The sequence below is a fragment of the Galeopterus variegatus genome, unplaced genomic scaffold (genome assembly GCF_000696425.1).
Source record: "Galeopterus variegatus unplaced genomic scaffold, G_variegatus-3.0.2 Scaffold954, whole genome shotgun sequence".
NCBI lineage: Eukaryota > Metazoa > Chordata > Mammalia > Dermoptera > Cynocephalidae > Galeopterus > Galeopterus variegatus.
Window position 1 is genome coordinate 94413 of NW_007727065.1, and position 23054 is coordinate 117466.

General features: G+C 38.9%; 1 protein-coding gene across 1 annotated transcript in view; it reads left to right on the forward strand.

The window, feature by feature from the left end:
- Positions 1-23054, forward strand: part of LOC103591265 (staphylococcal nuclease domain-containing protein 1) — a 354022-nt gene that overhangs the window by 81692 nt on the left and 249276 nt on the right. The window contains exon 2 of the mRNA XM_008573683.1: positions 6375-6464. Within this exon, the coding sequence (XP_008571905.1) occupies positions 6375-6464 (90 nt within the window). The remainder of the gene's footprint in view (positions 1-6374; positions 6465-23054) is intronic.

Here is a 23054-nt window from a genome sequence, read left to right on the forward strand (position 1 = left end):
TTAAATTATTTCCTCTGCCTCACAGACGGATACATATATGAAAAATATCTTCTTTTTTTTTTGAGGAAAAAAAGTGGAATTTAGTGCTTTTTTTTTGTCCTTTTTGAGGACCGGCCGCACCACGCTCAGCCAGTGAGTGCCCTGGTCATCCCTATATGGGATCCAAACCTGCGGCGGGAGTGCTACTGCGCTCCCAGCGCCGCACTCTCCCGAGTGCGCCACGGGCTCGGCATTTTTTTTTAAGGAAAAGAGTGGCCAGTTATTCTACTGAAGAGAGGACATTGTGAGAAATGGGAAAAAGTGATCAACAATATTTGGAGATTTTCTCTCCCTACACATGTTTAGCTTAAAAAAATTCCAAGTTTATAGAATAATGTAACAAACATCTGGGTTCTTTTTTCAACCTTGATAGTATCCTCTACTTGCTTCAGATCCTTTTTTTCCTGTTTAAGTTAAATATTAGAGATATGATTGAAAAGTTCCTGTGTTCTCATCCTCAACCCTATTTCTTTCCTTCTCTCCTTATCTCTTTCTCCTCCCCGACCCATCCCACATCAGTAGCCATGACCTTGTTTTTCATTTTTGTGCATTTTTACACTTTTGCTGCTTACATAGCTCTGCAAATAGTATAATATTGTTTTTGTCTGTTTTTAGTCTGTATTTATATGGCATTTTGCTATATTGTTCTAAAATTTGCTTCTCCTATGCAGTATTGTTTTTCAAATTTGTTCATTTGTTAGGTTACTCTAATTTAGCTTAACTGCTATGTATTCTTTTGAGTGACTATACATACACAGTGTTGAAATGGACATTATTGCACTTGTCTTACACATGTGAGAATTTTTTAGAGTATATACCTACCTGTTAAGTAGTCTTTCCTAATTAAAGAGATGCATATCTTCAACTTCAACCAAACAGTGTCACCACATAACACCGTGTCAAAGTGCCGAAAACCATTTTATAGTGCCAGCTGTGATTAAAGGGCATTCCCCATTTCCCCACTTTCCTACCTTTGAAATTTATGCCAATATGATGGATGTAATATAGTTAGTATCTTAATCTACATTTCTCATGATTATTATCGAAGTTATACTTTTTTTCATCCACCTAAATGTCTAGCTGAAGTTATTTAATGAAACATCTGTTTATACTTTTTGCCAGTTCTTCTGTTGGTTTTGCTTTTTTCTTACTGATTTGTCAGTGTCCTTTGCTGAGTAAATTGAAGTAATCAAAAGAGAACTTGCACCAACTGTCACGATCACATCTATCCATCCACCTAACAAAATCTGCACCCACACACCTATAGACGAGCTATAGGTGCCATTCCCTTCATGGCTTTTTAGGGACATTGCTTTAGTAGTTCTCTCCTCTCTTCTACATTATCATTTATTTGCTCACCACTGGACCATTGTCCGTTATTTCTCCCATCTGAAATCGAAAACAAAAACTGCTTCACCCTGCTCTTCCCCTGTGGTACAACTTTTGAAAGACCTGTACTGATTCTCTTGTGTACCCATACCAAGTTCCAACCAGGCTTTTATCTCTACTGCCACACCAACGATATCATTGTCAAATTTCCAGTGACCCACACTTAGCTAGATCCAAAAGTGCAAATCATAGTCCCCATCTCTCCTGCATAACTTTGCGGCATTTGACACAGTTGATGATTCCGTCTTCTCAATTCACTTTTTCTTGGCTTCCAGGATACAACACACTGTTAGTTTCCTGCTGTCCTGTTCACTAGTTGCTTCTTCTTGATCTCCTTTTGCAGATTCGTGACCTTTTAATGTTAGAATGCCTGAGGACTCAGTTATCAGCCCCCTTCAGTCTCTTGGCTTTAGATATCTATTTGCCAACTATCTATTTACCTGTATGCCAACAACTCCCAAATGTATTTCACCAGTTCAGACCTTTCTTCCAAATTCCACATTTATATGTCCAACTGCCCATTCTGCTGAATATCTTCACTTAGATATCTAACAGTTGAAGTTTGGCGTGTCCATAATTGAACTCCTGATCTTACCTTCCTCCCTCTAAATCTACTCTGCCTGTGGCCTTCCTCGTCTCACTTAATAACCTCACCCATGTTTTGTTTGCTCATGTAAAACTTTGGAGTCATCCTTGGTTTCTCCCTTTCTTCCACACTTCATATTTCATCTCTCTGCTTTCAGAATATTTCCAGTTCTGAGCACTTTTTATCTCCCTTATTACTACCACCTTGATATAATCTACCATCATTTCCTGCTCAGATTACTATATCTCCTAATTTGTCATCCTTGCTCCACTCTTCCCTTGCTTCATTGCCTATTTTCAACACAAAGGCCAACACAGTAATTCTTTCAAATGTTAAGTCAGATCTGTGTCTTTATCTCCTACCACCACCCCTCCTGCACTCTGCTCTAACCATAGTGGTATCTTTGCCCACCAGGCATGCTCCTAATTTGCACTGACTGTTCTTTTTGCCTTTCTTTACATGACTGGATATCCCTTACTTCTTTGAGTCTTTGATAAAATGTAATCTTCTCAGTGAGACCTGCCCTGATCATAGTACAGCTGTGGCCCCATACCCCAATTCCCTCTCATCCTGCTCTACTTTTTCTTTCTCTTTCACTTATCACCAGTCTGTGGTTTGAAACATCATCACTTTGAGACATCATCACTTTGTTCATCATGTCTTTTCAGTAAAGAACTTTTTAGATTTTATTGGAGCCACACTGACCTGTTTTTTTCAAAATTTATTTCTATTCCACCTTGTTTAGGAAATCTTGCATCCCAAGGTCAATAAGTTTTGTGAGTACGGTTTTTAAGGACAGGCTAGGTAAAATTAGGCCTGAACAGAGTTTGAGAATAAGGACTTGATTAGAGGTCTCTTTCAGTTCCTCCAAATGAACATTAACCAGAGGTGACCCTTCTCCCACCCCCGTTTTTTGTAACCAGCCAAGAATATCTTCCTATAAAAATGCCAGGCATGTTTTCAGATGCTGAGATGTGGGTGTTGGGCCACCCTCCCAAACTGTTGTAAGGTACAGATGACTGAAGTTATCTCTTCCGTCTCTAATGTGAGTCATTGCAAGGCCTACATGCAATCTCAGGATGAACAGTGATTACAGCACATATTGGTTTGTATATTATCCTCCCACCAGATAAAGCAAGCATTCTTTTCTATTTTTATTTTTTAAAAAATATTTCCATGTAAATTAGAATCTAAACTAGACAGTTCTTTTTAACAGGCAAGATTGAACTGAAGTCCCGTTTTCTCAGAATACATTCCATACCTCAATTGCCTCTTAGAGATTTCATAGGCTTTTATGTACCTAGTAATTTGGAGGAATTGCTTTTATTTTGTGGTTTCTTAGGGACCTCTAATATATCTCTCTTGTAAGATGTTTGCGGATGTCAATAACTACTAGCTCTGAAGGGTTAGAGTAACAAGATCATTCTGTTTTCACTTGTGATATCTTGTTTTCTGCTTGTGCATCTTTCCTAGCTTCATGAGAGACATATAATCAGACTCTGAAGTTGCCTTGTTTTTTATTGGGGTGTTTGTTGGTATATTATTTATTTTCATTCTTTTGTGGGTATTTTGGGTTGGCCCAGTCCTGTGGAGTGTCTTAAAAACGGGATTCTTATTTAGATGACCATTTTCACACATTTAGGTATAGCTCATCCCATGATCTTCATTTGAATTCTTGTCGGAACTGTATTTCTTACCTTTCATTCCTAATTTTGGAGTTCCAATCAACTGTCATTCTCTTATACCTCTATGTGTTTCAGGGTGTGTAGGGTAAGATGCAGAAATTCGGGTTCTGATGCAAATCATAAGGCTATGTAAGGTAAATGTTGTTATTTTGTTATTTTGTTCAATTCATTCTTTAAAGTGTTTTTCACTTACGTTTTTGTAATCACACAGCTACTCTCTGTAAGTAGATTGTCCTCTGTTGCTTGGTGAATATGATACAATGGTATTTCTTCATTCCTGAGGGCTGATTCTGATAACCATTGATTTTGGTTTTATTAAAAATCCTGTTCATTTACTGGCACCTGGTATCCTCTGTCCAAGTATTTTTACTATACCATTGAATGTCATCACTAACTCTATTTTGGGGCTTATATGTTGCACATGGCTCCTAGATAAATCTCTAGTTTGTGACCCACTATTTTCACATGGTTTCCAGGATGTTTATAAAATATCCATAATCCTGTATATCTGTCCCTTGTGTTACCCAGGATTCCCCTAGTCTCTGCAAATCTCATGCATCTCATTTTCCTTGTTATTTCCTGTAACAAAGCCTCAATGTTCTTTTGTTCCTCTAAAGATTTTCATGTTTAGTGTCACACACCACTTATTATGCAGTGACCAAGAACACCCCAGTTCCTTGATCAGAGTTTGGCCACCCTAGTTCTTTCTGTTTAGAGTATGTGGATCCCACACATCATCTGGGAGAAGGAGGTGCCTTATCTTCCTAGAAGAGAACTGGAATGATGGCCATTTTTTTAAAAAACAGAAGTAGGAGACAGTTGGATAATGAATGTGAAGCTCAAATTTCCTTGTAACTGAAAGAATTATCTATGTTATTGTAAGAGATTTTTCTTGGTCATATCAATGCATTGAGATGTTTATATGATTTGTTCAGGGCACTGAGGCTTAGTTAGCGTCTGGGAGAAAACATCTATTTCTATTCCCTTTAAAACCTCAATATTGACATTAGTATGAATTTAGAAATGGTGTATTAAAATGATGAAGCTTCTTTACTTGGAAGCAGTTGGCTATTTAAGAAAAAAATAACCAATGAAAATCTTCTTTGAGAACAGAATGGATTATACAGAGGTATCTTATTTTATCATATGCATAACAGATGGTAAATATTTGGCCAGGTCAGCTAACCATAGAGGACAATGAATGGTGTGAATGAATGAATGATATAAATCTAAGTTTTAAGGAATTAGTCCTTGATTTTTTCCTTTCTTTCTGTAGTTGTTTCAAATATTATCTGGGTCCTAGAGATTCCCAGATCTGTACACATACTGACCTATTCTCCTAGCATACTGGATGTTTATTATCATTCTGCACATTTCCTTTCGAACTATTTAATCTGACTGTAATTACTGAGTATTGAGGGAGGCACTATACTTGGCTCTGGTGACTTAACAGAAATGGACAGGGTCTCTGTTGTTTTGGAATTTACAGTCTAGTGGGAGAGAGAGATTAAAGTAATCATACCACCCAGTCTAGCCAAGCTCTCTTATTTCTTATACACATTCTCCACTCCTCCACACCTCCCACCAAAAGGCAAAACGTAGAACTAGCTAGTTAGCTCAGTTGGATAGAGGGAGGTGTTGATACATCAAGGTTAGGTTAAGGATTTGGATCCTCAAACTGGCCAGCCACCACTACACCCCCTCCCAAAAAAAAGTCTCCTCATTTCTTTGCCTTTCATCATGACTCAGTGTTGGATTACAACTCTTTTTAACCCCTCTCTCTGCTCCGTTGTCAATTCCTGTTAATTCATCTTTAAATGGTTCTCATATCTCTTGATTTCCTATGCATTCCTACTTCTGTCTCCATCTAGACACTCACTCAAAATCTCAAAATCATTGCTTAGAGCAGTCACATCTTTTGGGAGGAGTCTTGAGTCCATGAGGTAATGAAATAATTGTGTGTGTGTGTTTAAATACTGATTCTTCCTGCCTCCTTCCTTTTGCTTGTTCTGTTTTTTGTCAACTTTATTTTTCTTTCAAGTTCTTTCCTATCCTGCAAACTCACATTAAATCTCACCTTGTCAATGAAACATTACTTGATTACTTCTTTCTTTTTAGCATTTAGTCCCTTTTAGTCCCTAGTATATATCACATTATTTAGCACTTAATCAAAACTGCTTTCTGCTTTTTCATATCTGCAGGATTTCTTCTACTGCTGTGAGTCCAGAATTATACATATATTTACAGAATGCTTTGTATGGAGCGAATAGTTGGTAGGTGCTCAATAAAGGCTTTTGGATTAGTAGAATTAGATTTATAGAATATCTATAAATATTTGAAGGGTCCTAATATGTGTTGAGTTTCTTCTATATTATAGTTTATATAGCTATTTCCCCATTGATGAATGTTTAAGTTGTTTCCAGTTTGGGTAATTACAAACATTCCATTGCTTATTTTTGAGCTGTCATAGGAAAAAGATAATTCTACTTCCAATAAAGCATTTCAACCAAATCTTTATTAATCATTTAGTATTTGTCTAGCATTTATTTAATATTTGTGATCTAGGAGGTAGCCAATTTCAAATATGTTCCAGTACCTTATACTATTGGCTGTTTTTTGTTGTTTTTTGTTGTTTTTTAAATGTATTTCTGATGTGGTATTTTATTTGCTTTTAGGATAAAAATAAGAAGCTACGTCCCCTGTATGACATTCCCTATATGTTTGAGGCTCGGGAATTTCTTCGAAAAAAGCTTATTGGGAAGAAGGTAAGTGATAACAGAAAGATATTTGCAACTGGTTAGGCTTAATCTAATTCTCTGCAGGTGATTATTTTAAGCTGGGCCCTTTACCAGCGGATGATACTCCCCCATCAAATCCAGCAGAATTACTCTCAAGTGAAGTGGCATGTCTATGTGTCAGGAAGTGGTACCCCTTGGGAGAGGTTTAAAATTGGGGCCCTGACCACAGTTTGATTGCCAACACTCTCACGGCAGCATCCAGGCTCAATTCCAGTTTCAATAATTGCATATTGCCCTGAGCTCCATTCACTTGGCCCTCTTGTTCCCTCCAAGCACCTCCATTAAAACTCTGGGGCTATAAGATTTATAGTGAGGGAAGGATTGCTGCTTTTTTATGCCTCTCCTCCTTTTGAGGGATAGGTGGGCTATAGAGGAGGGGAAGAAGGGCTCTCCTGGAATAGGAGCTTGCTTACTGGAATGCGTTGTGTTGTGAATGCCACCCCTAATTCTCTGGCTTGTAAAATTATCTATAGCATCTACTTTGGGTGCTATGGGAAGCTTTTGTGGGAAAGGGATGCATGGCTTCTTGGTAGGTCCTATGCAGATTTTTGTGTAGCACATTGACTTTGCAATCTAGTGCAATAGTTCAGAAGCCCTAGAATGCATTTCCTTGTGTTCTTAGTTAAAGTATAATATTCTATGACTAGCTACAGAATTTGCCATTCTAGGAAGCTGAGAGTGAATTTTTGAGCATTATTCCCTTATTTTTCCTGACATCTCCACCCTGAAAGTCCTGAGTGGTTCTTTGTGTCCTGGATGAACAAAGAAAAAAAATCAGATGCTTCCTTTGATGGTAACTGAGGGAAATCTGTTCAGGGAGACGCTGTGGTCCATATTTTTCTTACTTTGCTTCAGTTGGGATTCTAGGAGAAATTTTATATTTGGATTGATTTTTATCTTCTCTTCAGAAAGGTGAGGCAATTCTGTTTTTCATCTGGCCTCAACACATTAAAGTAACATTAGCATTTCTTACCTAAACCATTGATGTTGTGACAGGTTTGATAGGCTCTGGCTTTTGAACTAATGCCAAAATAAGGTATCATAAATATAAGTATAACCAGTTTTATTATGTACTATAGTCACAAGGATGATAAATTATAGCAAGAGATTTTGAAGTTGGACATAAGATAAAATTGCCAGATTTTCAGTAGAGAAACCAAACTAGATTCCCTAAAATGACTATTAAATCTCCTCAGGTTCCTTCAGAGAATAGGCTCATTTGTCATTGTATAAAACTTGACAGAATGCTGTATTCATTCATGAAATGAAGTACAAATGATGGCTTTAAGCCTCTTTCAATTTCTAGATGTCCTTTTATCTGATCTAATGTCTAACATCTCTATTTCAGCAAGTTGATATCATATCACTCATTTACTGGCTCATAAACAATTACATACAGACAACCAAGGAATTCTTTCACAAGAGTGGATTTCTATTGAAATCCATCCAAAATCATATTGAAAGGAGTGGTAGCACATATTTGATTTGTGTGCAGCCAGTTGTGTGGCACGTATTATGGCATCCACCTGGTTTCTCTGAATATTGTCCTACCCTGATTCTGTTTCGTCCCTGGGAACATAGATCACAGCTTATTGCAGCAGCTGCTGAATGGTTCTGGAAGGTTAGCCCGAGGCCCTGCTCTCAAGGACTGTGGGCCAGGCCATTGTAAAGTCCTCTATTGCAGGATAAATGTTCTGACATCTAGTGTCAGATATGTTGACAATTCTTAAGCAATTAGGATCCCTCTTAGTGGGAAGCCTTGCTTCCTGGTTCCTTTGCAACAGAGTTGATTGAATTCTATTTGTGCTTAGCCCAAGTTTTGTCCCCCACAGTGACATTGTATAAATGATGAATACTGTATCCCTACATAGGGAGTAGGATGCAGCTCAGCTCTACTGGGCTGGAACATTCCTGATGCAAACTGCTTTTCCTGACTCACCACCTGAATCCACTTGCCTGTCCTCTGGGCCCATCAGTTGCGACAGTGATCACGCATGTGCTGTGGCGTCTGGGAGCAGGCAGGGCAATTGCTGCCTCAGGGGTGGCTAGCACATCATTGCACATTTCTGCCAATTCCCTTCAGACCTCTGCAGCTGTTCCGCATGGCACATGGTGATTAAGAGGCACTGTGAGGGAGCATGTGTGCCTATGTGCCTGTGTGCACGAAAATTGATGAGGGCAGCCTGTCACAGCTTAGGGAAGATAATAGAGGTAAAACCATGTTCTCTGCCTGAGCTGTTATTTGACCTTCCCAGAGAGTTCATAATAGCAGTTTTGAGGGGTTTCTAGAATATAGAGTAATAAGATTGAAGGTAAATTGTTTCGTTGTTGATGTTTTGTTGGGTTTAGTAACCTCTATCCAAGTTATGGAAATTCACATTGATTCACTCCCTAGATTTAATACTGAATAAACTTCCTAATTAAAGTAGCCATACTGCTCTCAGAGCTTTGGTTTTATCATTTGTGAAATGGGAATATTATCTGCCTTCCTTCTCTCATGAAGTTGTGTTATGAGTATCCAGGATGATAGAAGTCTTTCGTGCTTGTCCAAATGCCAGTAAGGTATATGGTTTTGTCTTGTTTAATAGTACTGTTTTTGTGTAGCATCTAACATAGCCCTGCTTTTTCAGTTATGATTTATTTCTGGCTTTGAGATCAAGAGAAGTGAATAGGTGTGCAACTAATCTGACCGGCATCATAACTGGGGTATTTTTCATGTCTTTCGTCAAGTTGTGTTATGAGTATCCAGGATGATAGAAGTCTTTCGTGCTTGTCCAAATGCCAGTAAGGTATATGGTTTTGTCTTGTTTAATTGTACTGTTTTTGTGTAGCATCTAACATAGCCCTGCTTTTTCAGTTATGATTTATTTCTGGCTTTGAGATCAAGAGAAATGAATAGGTGTGCAACTAATCTGACCGGCATCATAACTGGGGTATTTTTCATGTCTTTCGTCTTTGGTTCTGCTGACTTTGTGGCCTTTTCAGCCCATCGCACAGATTTGGGTTGTATCTGGTTAGAAGCAGCATCAGGTCCTTAGCTCCCACAAAATTAGTATGTGCTTGTGCTAAAGAGCGTGTGTGTTTCAAATTGAGGAAGTTGTAGTGCTGCCTGAATTGCCATACTGCCTGGTAGAATGCCCTCCCCCTCCCCTGTTTACCATCTGCCATCCTTTCAGTAAAATCTTGACTAAGGAATAATCATGGTAAAAAACTTTCGTGCTAATTTTGTCAGTGGTTCATCTGAAATGCAATCTGTGATAACTTTAACATGTCTATTAGTTTTCCAGAATGCTATTCTGCCGTGTGAATAAGATGGTGAGATTGGTGCTCTCCTGAAAGAATCAGGGCTACAGTCCTTTTCTAATAGCAGAGACAATTTCTTTCTGTGTGTCAGCCCACAGAAAGCAAGAATTTTCATGCCCTAGTCATTTTGCTTTCAGTATAATAAGGTAATAACTGGGATCTTCATTGGGATTTTCCCCAACTATCTCAGATATCTAAAGTCAAATCTCACTTCTTACCCATGTATATACAGCATTTACAAATGACATATGAATCATTCCTACAACTCCTCTCTCCTGATTACAGAATTTCTATCACCATGGGAACCATTGTATTCAAAGTTAGAACTTGCTTGGACAATTGGAGGGTCAAAAGTGGTGGAAGAGGTGGAATTGCAAGAAGCCAGAGTGCATTGAAGCCTTAGCACTGACAATAGACGCTCATTGTGGGCTGTCATATCGTAAGACCTCTCCCCCCAAATATTTGCCTGTTCCCTGAACATCTTTTCACTATTTCTTTTGAATAAACAAATTTTGAGGATGAGGCTTATTTCTAAAATAGCCTTTATATGGTTTTCATGCCACTGATATTTGTTCAGTGAGCTAGCCTGGCTCTTTTTTAGGCACCTAAATATTGGGCATTTTTCTTGATAAATACAGACATTTGGGAAATTATGGGGCTATAAATCATTTAGTGAGTTATTTCAAATCCAGATTGCTTTAGATTGTTGTTCTCTTTGCAAAGTCTGTCATTCCTGAGTTTTGTGCTTTTGTGGTGTGGAGGTGGGAATTATCTCCATGTGCGCCAGACTTGTAAATCTAGCATGTCCAGGTCTAAACCCAGGATCTTCTGTCAGACAATCTGGTCTCCCCTAGTGTTCCGGGAATTACCCCATTATCTATTGCTGCTAGAGACATCTTTGACACCCATCTTATTTCAATCCCTCACCAAGGCCTGCTGTGTAGAGTCATGCACCACATAATGACATTTCGGTCAGTGATGGACCACATATATGATGGTGGCTATGCAGTAGGCTATGCCACAAGGTTCACACAGTGACAAAATCACTGAATGACACATTTCTCAGAATGTGTCCCTGTTGTTAAGTGACACATGACTATATATGTCTGAATATTTCCTTCTGTTTCAATTGCACTGCTGCTGTCTTGTCTTAAATCTCTTCTGGCCTGGGCTCCTGGAGCCTTCTTATTGGTTTTCCCACAGTCCCTCTTCCCACCCTAGTCCTTTCTGAGCCACTTGCAGCTAAAGGAAGCTTCTAAACGCCCTTCACATCATGCTTCTCCTTTCGCCAACAGTATTGGCTTCCATTGCTTCTGGTGGCCTAGAACGCCCTTGTTGGGAAAATAGAATAGTTTAGTCAGGGCCCTTGCCTTGGGTCCAGTTGGGTGTGGTTTTAGCACCTCCTCTGTAAGCGTGTGTGTGTGTGTGTGTGTGTGTGTGTGTGTGTGTGTGTGTGTGTGTAGTTAGTGCACATGGGCGCCAAGGTATCTTTTTAGTTCTGTTGCTATTCTTGTGTTCTTTAGAGAGAGAGAGTGAGTAGAGAGAGTTTTAGTGAAGCAGGCAGGTGGGCGGGCGTCTGCCCAGCGCAGCCATGCTTTCCAACCTGCGGCTTTCTGGGAGCTCCAGACCCAGCCCGAGCTCAACAATCGGCCCAGTCAGCAGGATTACTGGCAGGTAAAAGAGCCCAACAAATGGCGTGGTCGCCTAGCTTTACAACTGGCAATGTCAATAGGATTCTAGATGTTAGCAGTGGCTCCACACTCCTCTTGGCCACCTGTCCAGCCTGCATTAGGTTTCTGGAATGTATTATGTTCCCTCACATAGGGCTTTGCCTTTAACAGTGTCTCCTGCTTGGAATGCACTCTTATCCCCTCATTTCCCTTCCCCTAGTGACTTTCTGTTCTTTCAGATCCAAGTTGAATGGGACTTCCTTGAAGTCTTTCCTGACTACCCCCCCTTCCAATAATTAACCCTATACATATTTTTCACCATCTGTGATAATGTATCTGAAAGATTTTATGTAAATAGGTGTCTCTCTTGTTAGATTTATTCCAGTAGGCCAATGAGGGACCAGATCTGTTTTGCTAACCACCCCAATCAATGCCCAGTACAGTTTATGGTGCACAGTAGGTGCTCAATAAATTTTTACTGAATGCATAAACTTGAAGGGCACTGGGCTGAAGCCTGTGGAGAAGCACCCAAAGAAGAATATATAAAGGGAATTGAAGTAGAACTCACCTGATTTGCCTGGGGCGATCCATATATGTGATAATCCAGGTGAGATGGCTTCCTCATTTCAGTAATCCCAAATCCATCTGGAAAATATACGTAATGGCATTATCTCCATTCCAGGGTAACGTGCTTCTCTGAGTTGGACTGGCAACTCAACAACTATGTATAGCATTATTTCTATAGGTTAAAATATTCTAAATGCCTAAGCAGGCTTTAGGGGGACTCTCTCTTCATGGCAAGCTCTGAACTCTAAGAGTTATTTTCAATTTTAATTTTCACCTCCACCGTGCAAGATGTACATATTATTCCTATTTTTACAGGTAAAGAAACTGAAGTCCATAGAAATTTAACACTTTGCCCAGATGCTTATGCTTTCATTTGCTATGCTGAATAAAGACAATCTGGAAAGATCCACTTCTCTGTTTTGTGTACTGACTCAGTGGTAGGTAGGGTCATGGTACTTTTTGGGATGACAGTTCCTGTATTTGATATATACTTTACATTCTACATGAAATTGTTTCTTCTGCTACCTTGTTTTAGTCTACAGCTATCAGGAGGTGGTAATAGCGCCCTGTATCTACCTTCTGAGTGCTTTCAGCCCTCTAGACATTATCTCATTAGTCTTTGAGATGCCCCTGTGAGCTGGTGTTTTATCAAATTCTTCAGAGAAACTCGTGTCAGGTTACATGTTCTTCTCCTAGTTATACAGACAATGTGAGGTCATAGGTAACATTGCTAAGCCAGTGTTGAAGCTTCATTTCCCTTTCTCTTCAGTCTCTTTGCACAGGTGTGACTTCTGGGACCGTCTGGGAAAAAAGGAAGGACAGGTGTTGCTTTATTTTTTCTGGTAATCTTGGCCCAGAGCCAGGGAGAAGTTGAGGAGCACTCTAGGTGCTTGTTGCCCTGTACAAGGACAGATCTGTAACTGTACCAGGAGTAACATTCTTTAATAGGGGCAGTTTTTCACTCAGCTAGTGAGAGCTCTTCAAGGGCATAGAGCTTTCCAGAGGAAGACTCTACCTTCTCCCTGGCTATTTAACAGGTTGTTCTTTTCCTTAAAAACACTTGTAGTTCTATCTGTTTCAGTGTGTTATATAATCAGCTGTGTTAAGTACAAAGCTAGCACTCTGAGGTTTTTGTTCTTAATTACCTCTGATATATTTTAATTTGGATTTTATAAACATTTATTTTGTCATCTCCACATTTCCTACTTCATATTAATTTGATTCATTCATGCTATGGAAAAGTCCTTTACATTAGTGATCAAAACAGGCCCTAAGGTGGTGAATGCATTGTGATTTAAATTGACAGGTTTATATGGGGTTGCTTGTCCTTGCTTTCTCAGTGCCAGCTGTTACCATCAATGTGGCTATAAATTTTTTGAATAAGTAGCTAAAGATTTTCACCAAATTGAGAGACATTTTCAGTGACTTATAATTTCTGGCCATGCCTTTTTCTAGTAAGAGCTCTCCTACATGGAGGCGATGGGAATGTGCCAGTAGGCACTGGAGACCAAAGTTCATTTTAGATGCCTTTTATTTACCCTTTGGGTTTCGGGAATGATCCTAATCTTTTACCACATGATCCGTTAGCTCCCTTGTCTGATGGAAAGTTGATTAACAGAAATGATTGTGGAGTTGCCTGTTTCTGGAAACTCAGCAAGGTACCTTTCTTCCTGCTGCCACCTAAATACTTTTTTTGATAATGAGTTCTTTTTTTTTTTTTTTTTTTTTTTTTTTTTTTTTTTTTTTTTTTTTTTTTTTTTTTTTTTTTTTTTTTTTTTTTTTTTTTTTTTTTTTTTGGTCTATAGATTGTGAAAAATACCTCTGTGCTTTGGTGGCCATCAGAGTGTTGAGCTGAGCACACGTCTCTTTGGTGAAGTGTATTATTTGTTTTATGTGTATTGTAATATCCTCTTCGAAAGTGTCTCTATTAATGAAGAAACTAGAGTTTTCAGCTACAGTCTTGGAAATTTATTCTGAATGCTCACCTGTGGGAAATGATTTATTAGCTACCAGAATCTTCGAGATTCTCGTATCTCTGGGTAATACTCTAATATTAATTTGCTTATTATTAAAGACTTTCTTCCTTGGACTCCCAAGTTGCTCATAGTTTTCTGGTGAAAGTTCTGAAATTTATAACATGATTCACGGTCAGCTTGTCTTAAGCCAGCCACTCCTCATCTTTTCAGCTGGGTTTGTGAATGTCGTCCTTGAGGTTGGAACTTTCCATGCTTATTCTCTGCAAACTGAGATTTTATTTTAGGGGGAGATTTGTGCTGAATCAGCTCAGCTGTGTTTGGGGGTAGGGAGAGGACAGCCCCCCGCCCCCACTTTAAAAATAACACTTCTGTGCCAAAACCTTATAAAATGTGCTGAATTGCAAATCTTCCAACTTCCCATACCTTCTGGTTTACAGAGAATAGATTCTTTTGAGCTTGAGCTCAGTGATAGTGTGCAGAATATCTTATGTTTTAGCAGGGTATAAAGAAAGACTGGTTACAGATGTGCTCATGTGGGAAGGAATTCTGACTCTTGCTATCTTTTCTCAATATTTTTTCTCTTATAGTTTTATCTGCTTATGAGGGTGTAGATAGAGATAATGTCTATAACTCATCTAATGAGAGAAAAATTTCTTGTGCATTTGCAAAATAACACATATCATTCAGAAATAATGAGTCCAACTTGAGTGCACCAACCTTCCAGGGTTTCTTTCTTTCTTTTTTTTTTTTCTTACCTGCCATCCCTATATAGGATCCGAACCCGCAGCGGGAGCGCTGCTGGGAGTCGCACTCTCCCGAGTGTGCCACGGGGCCGGCCCCAGAGTTTCTTTCTGTATGGCCTCTCTTTTTATTATGCTCAGTAAAGTTAGGCTAGTTATTCAGGTTGCTTCAATATTTCTTTCCCAAGGGCATAAATAATTTGTGCATGTATGAGAAGGTAGTTTACACAAGTGTTTGTTGGTTCTAAGGTTGAAGTTCTGTTGACTCTATAGCTAGATAGTGGAAGTGATATTTTAGGGCTACATCTTTATAATGGGGGTCATGTACTTGTAAGTTTAAAAATATGAGCTCCTTGTTCTAATGTACTTAAAATCTCATGACACTTTCTGCTCTTACCTGAAACAAGTTCTTTTATTGATACTTAGAACTGCCTTTTTTACTTTCACTTGTGTAGTTATCTTTTCTCTGGCAAATTTTCAGGTATTTCTAAAATGCAGCAATTCTATCCCATGAGTACCGTCTGCTTGAACTGTCCTTCCTGAGGTGGTTGAATAGTGTCCCTCCAGAATTCCTGTTCATCTGGAAACTTAGAATGTAAACTTATTTGTAAATGGAGTCTTTGTACATGCAACTAGTTAAGTTAAAATGAAGTCATACTGAATTAGGGTGGGCCCTAAATCCAATGGCTGGTGTGCTCTCAGGACAGGACACAGAGGGAAGAAGGCCATGTGATGATAGAATTGAAGATAGAAGTGATTAGGCTACAAACCAGGGAATGCCAGTGATTGCCAGGAGACACCAGAGGCTAGAAAGAAGCAAAGAATGATACTTCCACAGAGCCTTCAAAGGGATAATGACCTTGTCTGCACCTTGATCTCAGGCTTAAAGCTTCTAGAACTTCAAGAGTAAATTCCTATTATTTTAAGTTAACCAGTTTCTGGTACTTTGTTATGGCAACCCTAGGAAACTAATACAATAGGAAAGTGATTTAATTTCTTCTTGTGTCTGGCCACTTGTCTCTTGGCTGTATTTCTTGTTTTTAGGTCTGTACTTCGGTAATGAGCTCCTTTGCCAAAGTAATCCGTGGGATGGGGTTTGATAATGTCAGTGTTTTCACCTCTGATCCCCTGCCTGTCTTGTCTTGCTTCCTTTATTTGTGTTTATTCTCTGTCATTACTCCTCCTCAGTGGTAATGACTTCCCTCCTCCAGACCAGCTGACAGTGTAGAGGAATTGATACATTCCAGCACATTTCCAGTTTTGTCAGTGGGCTCGTTGTTGTCTTGTTTCCTTTCCTTTAAGGATAAATGCTGATGTCCATTTAAGAAGGCTGCCCTGTCTCAAGCCCATCCTAGTCACAGGACCTCCATCACTTCTACTTCAATAATTAGCATCATTTTGAAATATGACACATCCTGAGAGAAATCATTCCTGGCAGTAGCTCTTGATGAGCCATGCTTATCCCATTCAAAATTGATGAATAGAACATTAGGAATAATTAGCACAAGCCTGTCTTCTGGAGCACATCTCGAACATTTTGCTTGCTTAGAATGAGCATTATGCAGAGCTATGCAGGACTTTTCTTCTGTAACCATAGGAATCCTAGGTTTTGTCTTCAATCTGGCCTTTTTGGACAAGATATTTTTTCTGCAACTTTGCCTTCTCATCTCTTCTGTCTTTGACAAGTGGGCTGGACTGAGCTGGCCTGGGCTGATGAGCATGTAGTTCTCTGAAAATAAAGGTCAATAGTTGGTATGTTTATTCTCTTTTAGGATTCAGTCCCTGAAGCTTTGGTCATGCACAATCACTTAGTATGTTAAGAAGGCCTTAATATGTTGAGAAGTAGCCTGGTGAAATCAATTCATTTTTATTATTCATTCAGCAAATATTTTTTGAGCTAAACCTTGTTCTAGGCCTTGTGGGTAGAGCCTTACAAACACCTATTTTCATGAAACTAATATTTTAGAAAAGGCACATATAGTTGTTGGGTACCTTTTTGGAGGTGAAATAAAGATGAATAAAATATCATCTCTGTCACAAGTAGTTTACAGGCAGGGTAGGATGACATGAACGTGTGAGAAGTTAAATAAGAACAGATTTGAATAACTGGAAAGATAACAGAAACATGTCAGTTGGCACTATTTGATTAATATTAATGTGTATTATATAGATCACGGTTATCTTTCACAGATAGTAGAACCATGGAGGTCTCACCTGCTGGGTGACCTTATGTACTTAGTGGCATCAGCCACCACACATACTGCTGGCTCTTACTTATGAATATTTCCACTCCTAACTCCTTTCTTTGCCTACAGATCTCTGTTTCTAGCTGCTGCCTACTGGATACCCAACTATAGATCCAGTAGATAGCTGAAATCTAGTATGTCTAAAATACAGTTCATGGTTTCCATATGATACTTTCTGTACTCACAAACTTCCTTGGCTTTGTCGTTGATTTTCCTTAATGTCATCATCCATCCAATGTCCCGAACTTTGGAATCAGCAATCTCCTGACTGCTACCCAAGGCTTCTCCATAATCAGATTCAACAGACTTTGCCTTAGTTATCCTCCTTTTCATGTTTTTTCCAGTGCATTTCTTTCAGTCTGTGTGCTTCTTACTCTCATTTTAGTTATTGCAACTCTGCCTTAGTTGCCCTGCTCCTGCTAGCCTGTGCCATCTTATACATTGCTGTCACAATTGTTTCTATATGCACAGCCCTGATCATGTTGCCAACTCTGGTGATACCCAGTTGCCTGCAGAAAAGAATCTAACTCCTTAAATGAACATAAAAGCAAAGAAAAGGCAGCTATATATAAAATATTGCAATTTCAAATGAAGACCTTGCTTCCATTTCCAGTCTTACTTTGTCTTATATTCTCCGTATATCTATCTATCTGTCACAAAGAAATTCTCATCATTGCATGGACATGCCAAGCCGTTTCACACCTTTCACCTTCATACTTGTTGTTCAGTCAAGAATTGTGTCTCTGTCCTTTGTTCCTAGCTCTCCGTGTGAGGTCTGGTCCTCTCTGTCCTCCTCTAATACTTTTGTGCCTATTTCTGTAGTTGTAGTTCCCAGGCCTAACCTACCTCTCCAGCCCTATAAGGCAAACAGCTTGTCTTATCTTTTCATCATTGATTCTTTTACAGTTCGGAAAGTTTAATCTTTTTGTCATTGAAGATTTGTTTTAACTATCAATGAATATGAGTGCCTGATGTGAATGAATGTGTCTCACACACACTCACAGTTCCTGAGAGTGTGCCTGATGTTGAGAATCAGGTTAGGGTCCTCCATAAGTTTTTACAGAAAAGATGGGATTTGTCCTATATCTTGAAGGTCTTAAGAAAGATTGGGAATATTTGGATATGGAGAAGGGATGTAGGAAGCTCATCATGTAGCTCTAAGCTGGAGAAATAGTTTTCTTGTCACCTGCCTTTTAAAATTTCCTCATACTGATAGGAACTTTGATCCCTAATTAGTAGTACTGTCTGTTTGAAATACAAATCAGAGCCTTAGAAACCAGTAGAATAAATGTGTTTTTTCTGTGTTTTCATCACTCTATCTGCTTGGTAGCAGCACGTTTGGTGCCTAATGTAGTCGGTGACCCATTCATTATTGGGCTGATGTTTGAAATCTTCATGAGACAACCTGAGCAATCACTGTAGTGCTGGAGATCTGATTTGGGGCTATTTCTATATCTTTTCTTTATAACTGAGAATGCAGGATTTGTAATTTTTTCTCCTTAAAAATGACAGAAGGATTTACTCAACTAGTAGGCAATAAATTAATATTTTTTGGCTTGAATTCTCTATTATAATTTTAAAGCTCTTAGTGACAGAAGGTTGATGGACCCTGACTGCACCCTGCTGTTGCCATCCCCAAGACTTGGGATTCATACTGTTCCTATTCTCCCATAATAGTCCAAATGAATTGGAAGTAAATAATTCAGCGATTTGTTCCAATTTGCCATTTCTGCGTTGTATGGTGTGCCTTTTTGCCTGGCAGATTGCTGCTGAGCCCAGCTCCTCCGAGCCTGTCAAGGTAGACTTTGATGCACACCGGAGTCCTGAGAAAGGAGTGGCTACTTAAACATCTGACTTTCCCCCACCAGGCCAGTTTCCACCACCTCTAAACTTCTAACCTCCCTTTATTTAAAAAAACTCAAAAAGAAAAAGAAAGGAAAGGAAAATTAGGTAGTGAGAGAAAGGAAGGAAGAAAGTCACAGAGGTGACCTGCTTTGGTTAGAAGTTAGGTGAACATGTTTTGGTGAGCTGGTAGCAAATGCAGCTAGAGAATTCGGGAGGCTGCTGAAGCTTGCTAGTTGAATTACCACAGCTGAGAGAGAAAATATTAAATGTATGGTCTATGTGTTCATGATGCCTCTGTTTCTTCATTCGTAAATGGGCATAGTATTTTTACAGCTGTGATTCCTTAGGTGTAATAGTATAGGGAGGGAATCTAAGTAGGCAGCTGCTTTAGGAATAAGTTTTGGGCAGGACAGAACAGTGGAAGTTAGTACCTCAGATGCATTCCTGCAGCCTTGTCCACAATTTGTCAGGCTACATGAAAACGAAGAGGTAGGACATTTTGTGACCTCAGAAGCAGGAAGATATGCATTAAGGAATTTTTTTTCTATCCTCGAAAAAGATAATCCTACTAAAGGATCCAGAAATTCTCAATTAGTCCTCCTGGTATCTCTAATCAGACTCTACTGTAGCAATATTTACTTATAAATGTATATATTTCCTAGTAGTGACTCTGGGGAGGGCCACCCTAGAGGCAGGCAGATTTCCATTGTAGTACGCTGGCCCTGCCTCACAGGATGGGCTGGAGGTAGAAAAACTCAGGAGCCTGGGCCCTGGACCTGAAGTGCATCTAGTCCTTGTTGTTTACCTCACTCCATTTTTATTTATGCCCTTAGTAATCCGGTCTCTAAAGGGGGAAGGGATTGGCAGTCTCCAAAGATCTTTTTATAAACCCAACTGTGAAGATTTGTTGCCTTGTCGTGCATTGATTGACCTACTCGATTCTTTTATAGTTTTGAGAGTTTAATCTTCTTGTATTGAAGATTTGTTTTAACTATCAATGAATGTGAATACCTAATGTGAATGAGTATGTGTCACACACACACATCCCCGAATCCCACCACTGGGTGATTCTTTGTTCTTAGTATGAACATTGAATGTTAGAGGGCTGTTTGTGGAGGATGCTGCAGTATAAATCTCTGCGACGTCTGTGGTGTGGCTTCAGTTATCTTTCACCCACCATGCCTGCCTCTTCTCACCCCCAAGTCCCTGAAAGCTAGCCGATTGAGTTGTTTTTCCCCTTGCTTATGTTACTGAGTTATGATCAAAGCATATCTTTTATATCCTTTCATCTGAAGTGTTTAAATGGTTATGGTTAAGGGTACAGTCCAGTTAATTATTGGGGAAAGGGCCCCTTTTCTCCTTCTCTAGGACCTATGGTTCCAAATGGCCCTCTCCTGTTTGAGGGCTGGTATTTGTTTCCCTACATCATTGTCAGTTCACTAAATTTTGAAATAATGGCTTTAGGAATCAAGATGTATCAGAATGATTGATTTCTTGAAGTTAGCCAGCTGCTTTTCCATGTTTTCCCCTAGTTTCTCCCATTGTGAGTGGTGAAATTTGCTTGCTGCCAGCAGGATGGAAGAAAAGCAGCATGCAGTGTGAACTCCACAGCATGGAAGAGTTTTTGAAGATGAAAGACAGAGATGAGTTTCGTGTTGCTGCTCTTCGGTATTTCTGGTTTAGTGGTAGTTAGTCATAGCTTTCCAAGGGGAAAATGATAATAAAATCACTAAGTCTAGATAGATTTATTCTGTCTCTCTCACCATTCAGAGACTGAAAGTGGTGTTGACAGTCTCTTATATCCACTACTTTACAGACACAAATTTCCCCTTCTTTCTATTTCTCTCTAACCTCCTTATTCCTTTTTTCCTTCCCTCTTCGTTTAATTCTTCTTTTGTCCTCCTTTTCCTCTGCCTTCTATTTTCCATCCCCCTCCTCAAAGGTTCTTAGACATGCAGTATGAGCTATGTCAAGATGCTGAGCTTGTTGTAAGCCTCATTTTCCGATCCATACACTCCACCTGCCTCAGTGCCTGGCTTGGCTGTTGCAGGGAATCCCTGGGACCTTCTGGCCTTGAGAAGAAGAAAATGATTTGCTAAATGCCGTTTTTTCTTGTTTCTGTTCTTCCTCCCAGCAGCATGAAGCTTGGTTTAGTACCAAAGTTAACAGATCATTAGCTTCTCTGTGAACAAGGTCCACTTAATTTGCTTGGTAATTCTAGTTTCTCCTTGGGCTTGGGTCCTCTTAGATGAACACTCAGAATTTTCCAGGCTAGCTAATACTCTGATACACTTGAAACCCTCTGCTTGCTTTCACTGTCATTTCCTGCTATTTTTGGAAAAGGGAAAACATGGACAAAGAAGAAGTTGTGTCAGTTACCCCCGTTAGTCTAGATTTTCCTTCCCTGAGGGACTGTAGCTGGGGCAGGGCCAGAGGATGTGTGTCCTTGCTCGGTATTCTAGAGATGTGTCAGCTTGTTGCTGCCCTGAGCACAGTAGCATGTGGGGTGCTTGGACATTGTATGAGATAATAAAAGAATAACTATCTGGATGACACTCTGACCTGCTTCAGAGTCTGTGTGTAGTGTGTTTTCCTTGCAAGACCCAGCCTCCTGGAGTTCACATGGGTATTTGATTGCTTCTGCCTTGACTCTATGCCATCATCTGTGCTCCAGCTGTGTGTGTGTGGAGGTTTTTTGGGTAACACTGCAGGATTGATTTCTCTGGGTCCTTGTTTCCTTTCTTGCAGAGATTGCTTTTTGTATTGGCATGATTTCTATGGGCAGGCAGAGATACTTTTCCTTACAGAATTTTTTTAAATTTAATTTTTAAACAGTCAGGAAGACATAATTTTAAAAAAAAGTTTTATGTAACATAACTTGTTCTTTATATTTTAAAAATAGATTTAGAAAGGATGTGCAGGAAAAAATAGATGTGTAGAAAGCACATATATGGATAAAGCAGTGATTCTTTTTAAATTTTCTCCTCAAGATTTTCAAAATCAAATCAAGAAAGTAAGAGAATTTGGTTGTTTTATTTGCTGAAATAGACATTTTGACATCATTTGGCAGGAAACCCAATATGGAGACAGGATACTTTTTTGACAAACTATTGTATAAAATATGTTAAAGTATTTAACCTATTTTTTATCCTTCAGACTTTTTATTTACTAGAAATCAGTATCATTGTTTTAAGTTTTTCTCTTGGTGTGGTGTTCACTTTTTTATTTTAATTATTATTTTGAATAGGTAGTAGATTCACTTGGTTCAAAATTCAAATGGCAACAAAGAAAATATAACTGAAGGCCTTCTCTCTGTCCTGGTCTTTCACTGATCCAGTTTACCTCCAAAGAAGCAACCAGTATTACTATTTCTTTGTGAATCCTTCCACAGATATTTTAGGCCTATATAGGCAGGCATGTTGATGGGTGGGTGGGAATTCTGCTCCCTTTTCATACAAGTGCTAGCATCATAAATACATTGTACATATAACCAAAAATAGTATCTTTGCATTTGTGTCTTATTTCTACATGCTTATAAGTACTAAAGGGTTATCATACTTGATGTGTGCATTTGGGAAAAGCTTACGGTTTTTTCACACAAAATTTCAGCCTGGTTTTCTCTATGGTCGTAATTTTCCTACTTGAAAATGCAATCTTGAATTCTGCTAATACTAGTAATCTTGCCCATTCTATCCTTGTTTATGATAATGTGTTTTGTTTTTGCTGTTTTGTTGCAAATAACATTTATTGCCCATGTTATCAATACAAAAGCAACACTTGTTTATTCTAAAAACTATTTTTGAGAACAAGAGGAAAGGATAAAAGAAAAACCCTTACCATCCAGGGTAGCATCTATTAATATTTGAATATATATTATTCCAATCTTTTTTAATGCATATGAATATGTGCATAATTTTCAACTTGGCTAGTAATGATATGTTACTTACTGTTTTGTAGCATTCAATATGATGATTTCCTTGTGTCATTCTTCTACATGAGATACTTTTATCATTAAATATCAAGTGAATGTTTAATCTTTATCCTATTGTTGACTATTTGTAGTGGTTTAGTGTATGGGTTTTGGAACCAAATAGACATGAGTTTGAATATCTGGGGTAGCATTACTTAACTAGGGCCTGTCGTGAGCATTACATGAAGTAATAGATGTTAAGCATTTAGTGCAATGCTTGGCACATCACAGGAGCCCAAT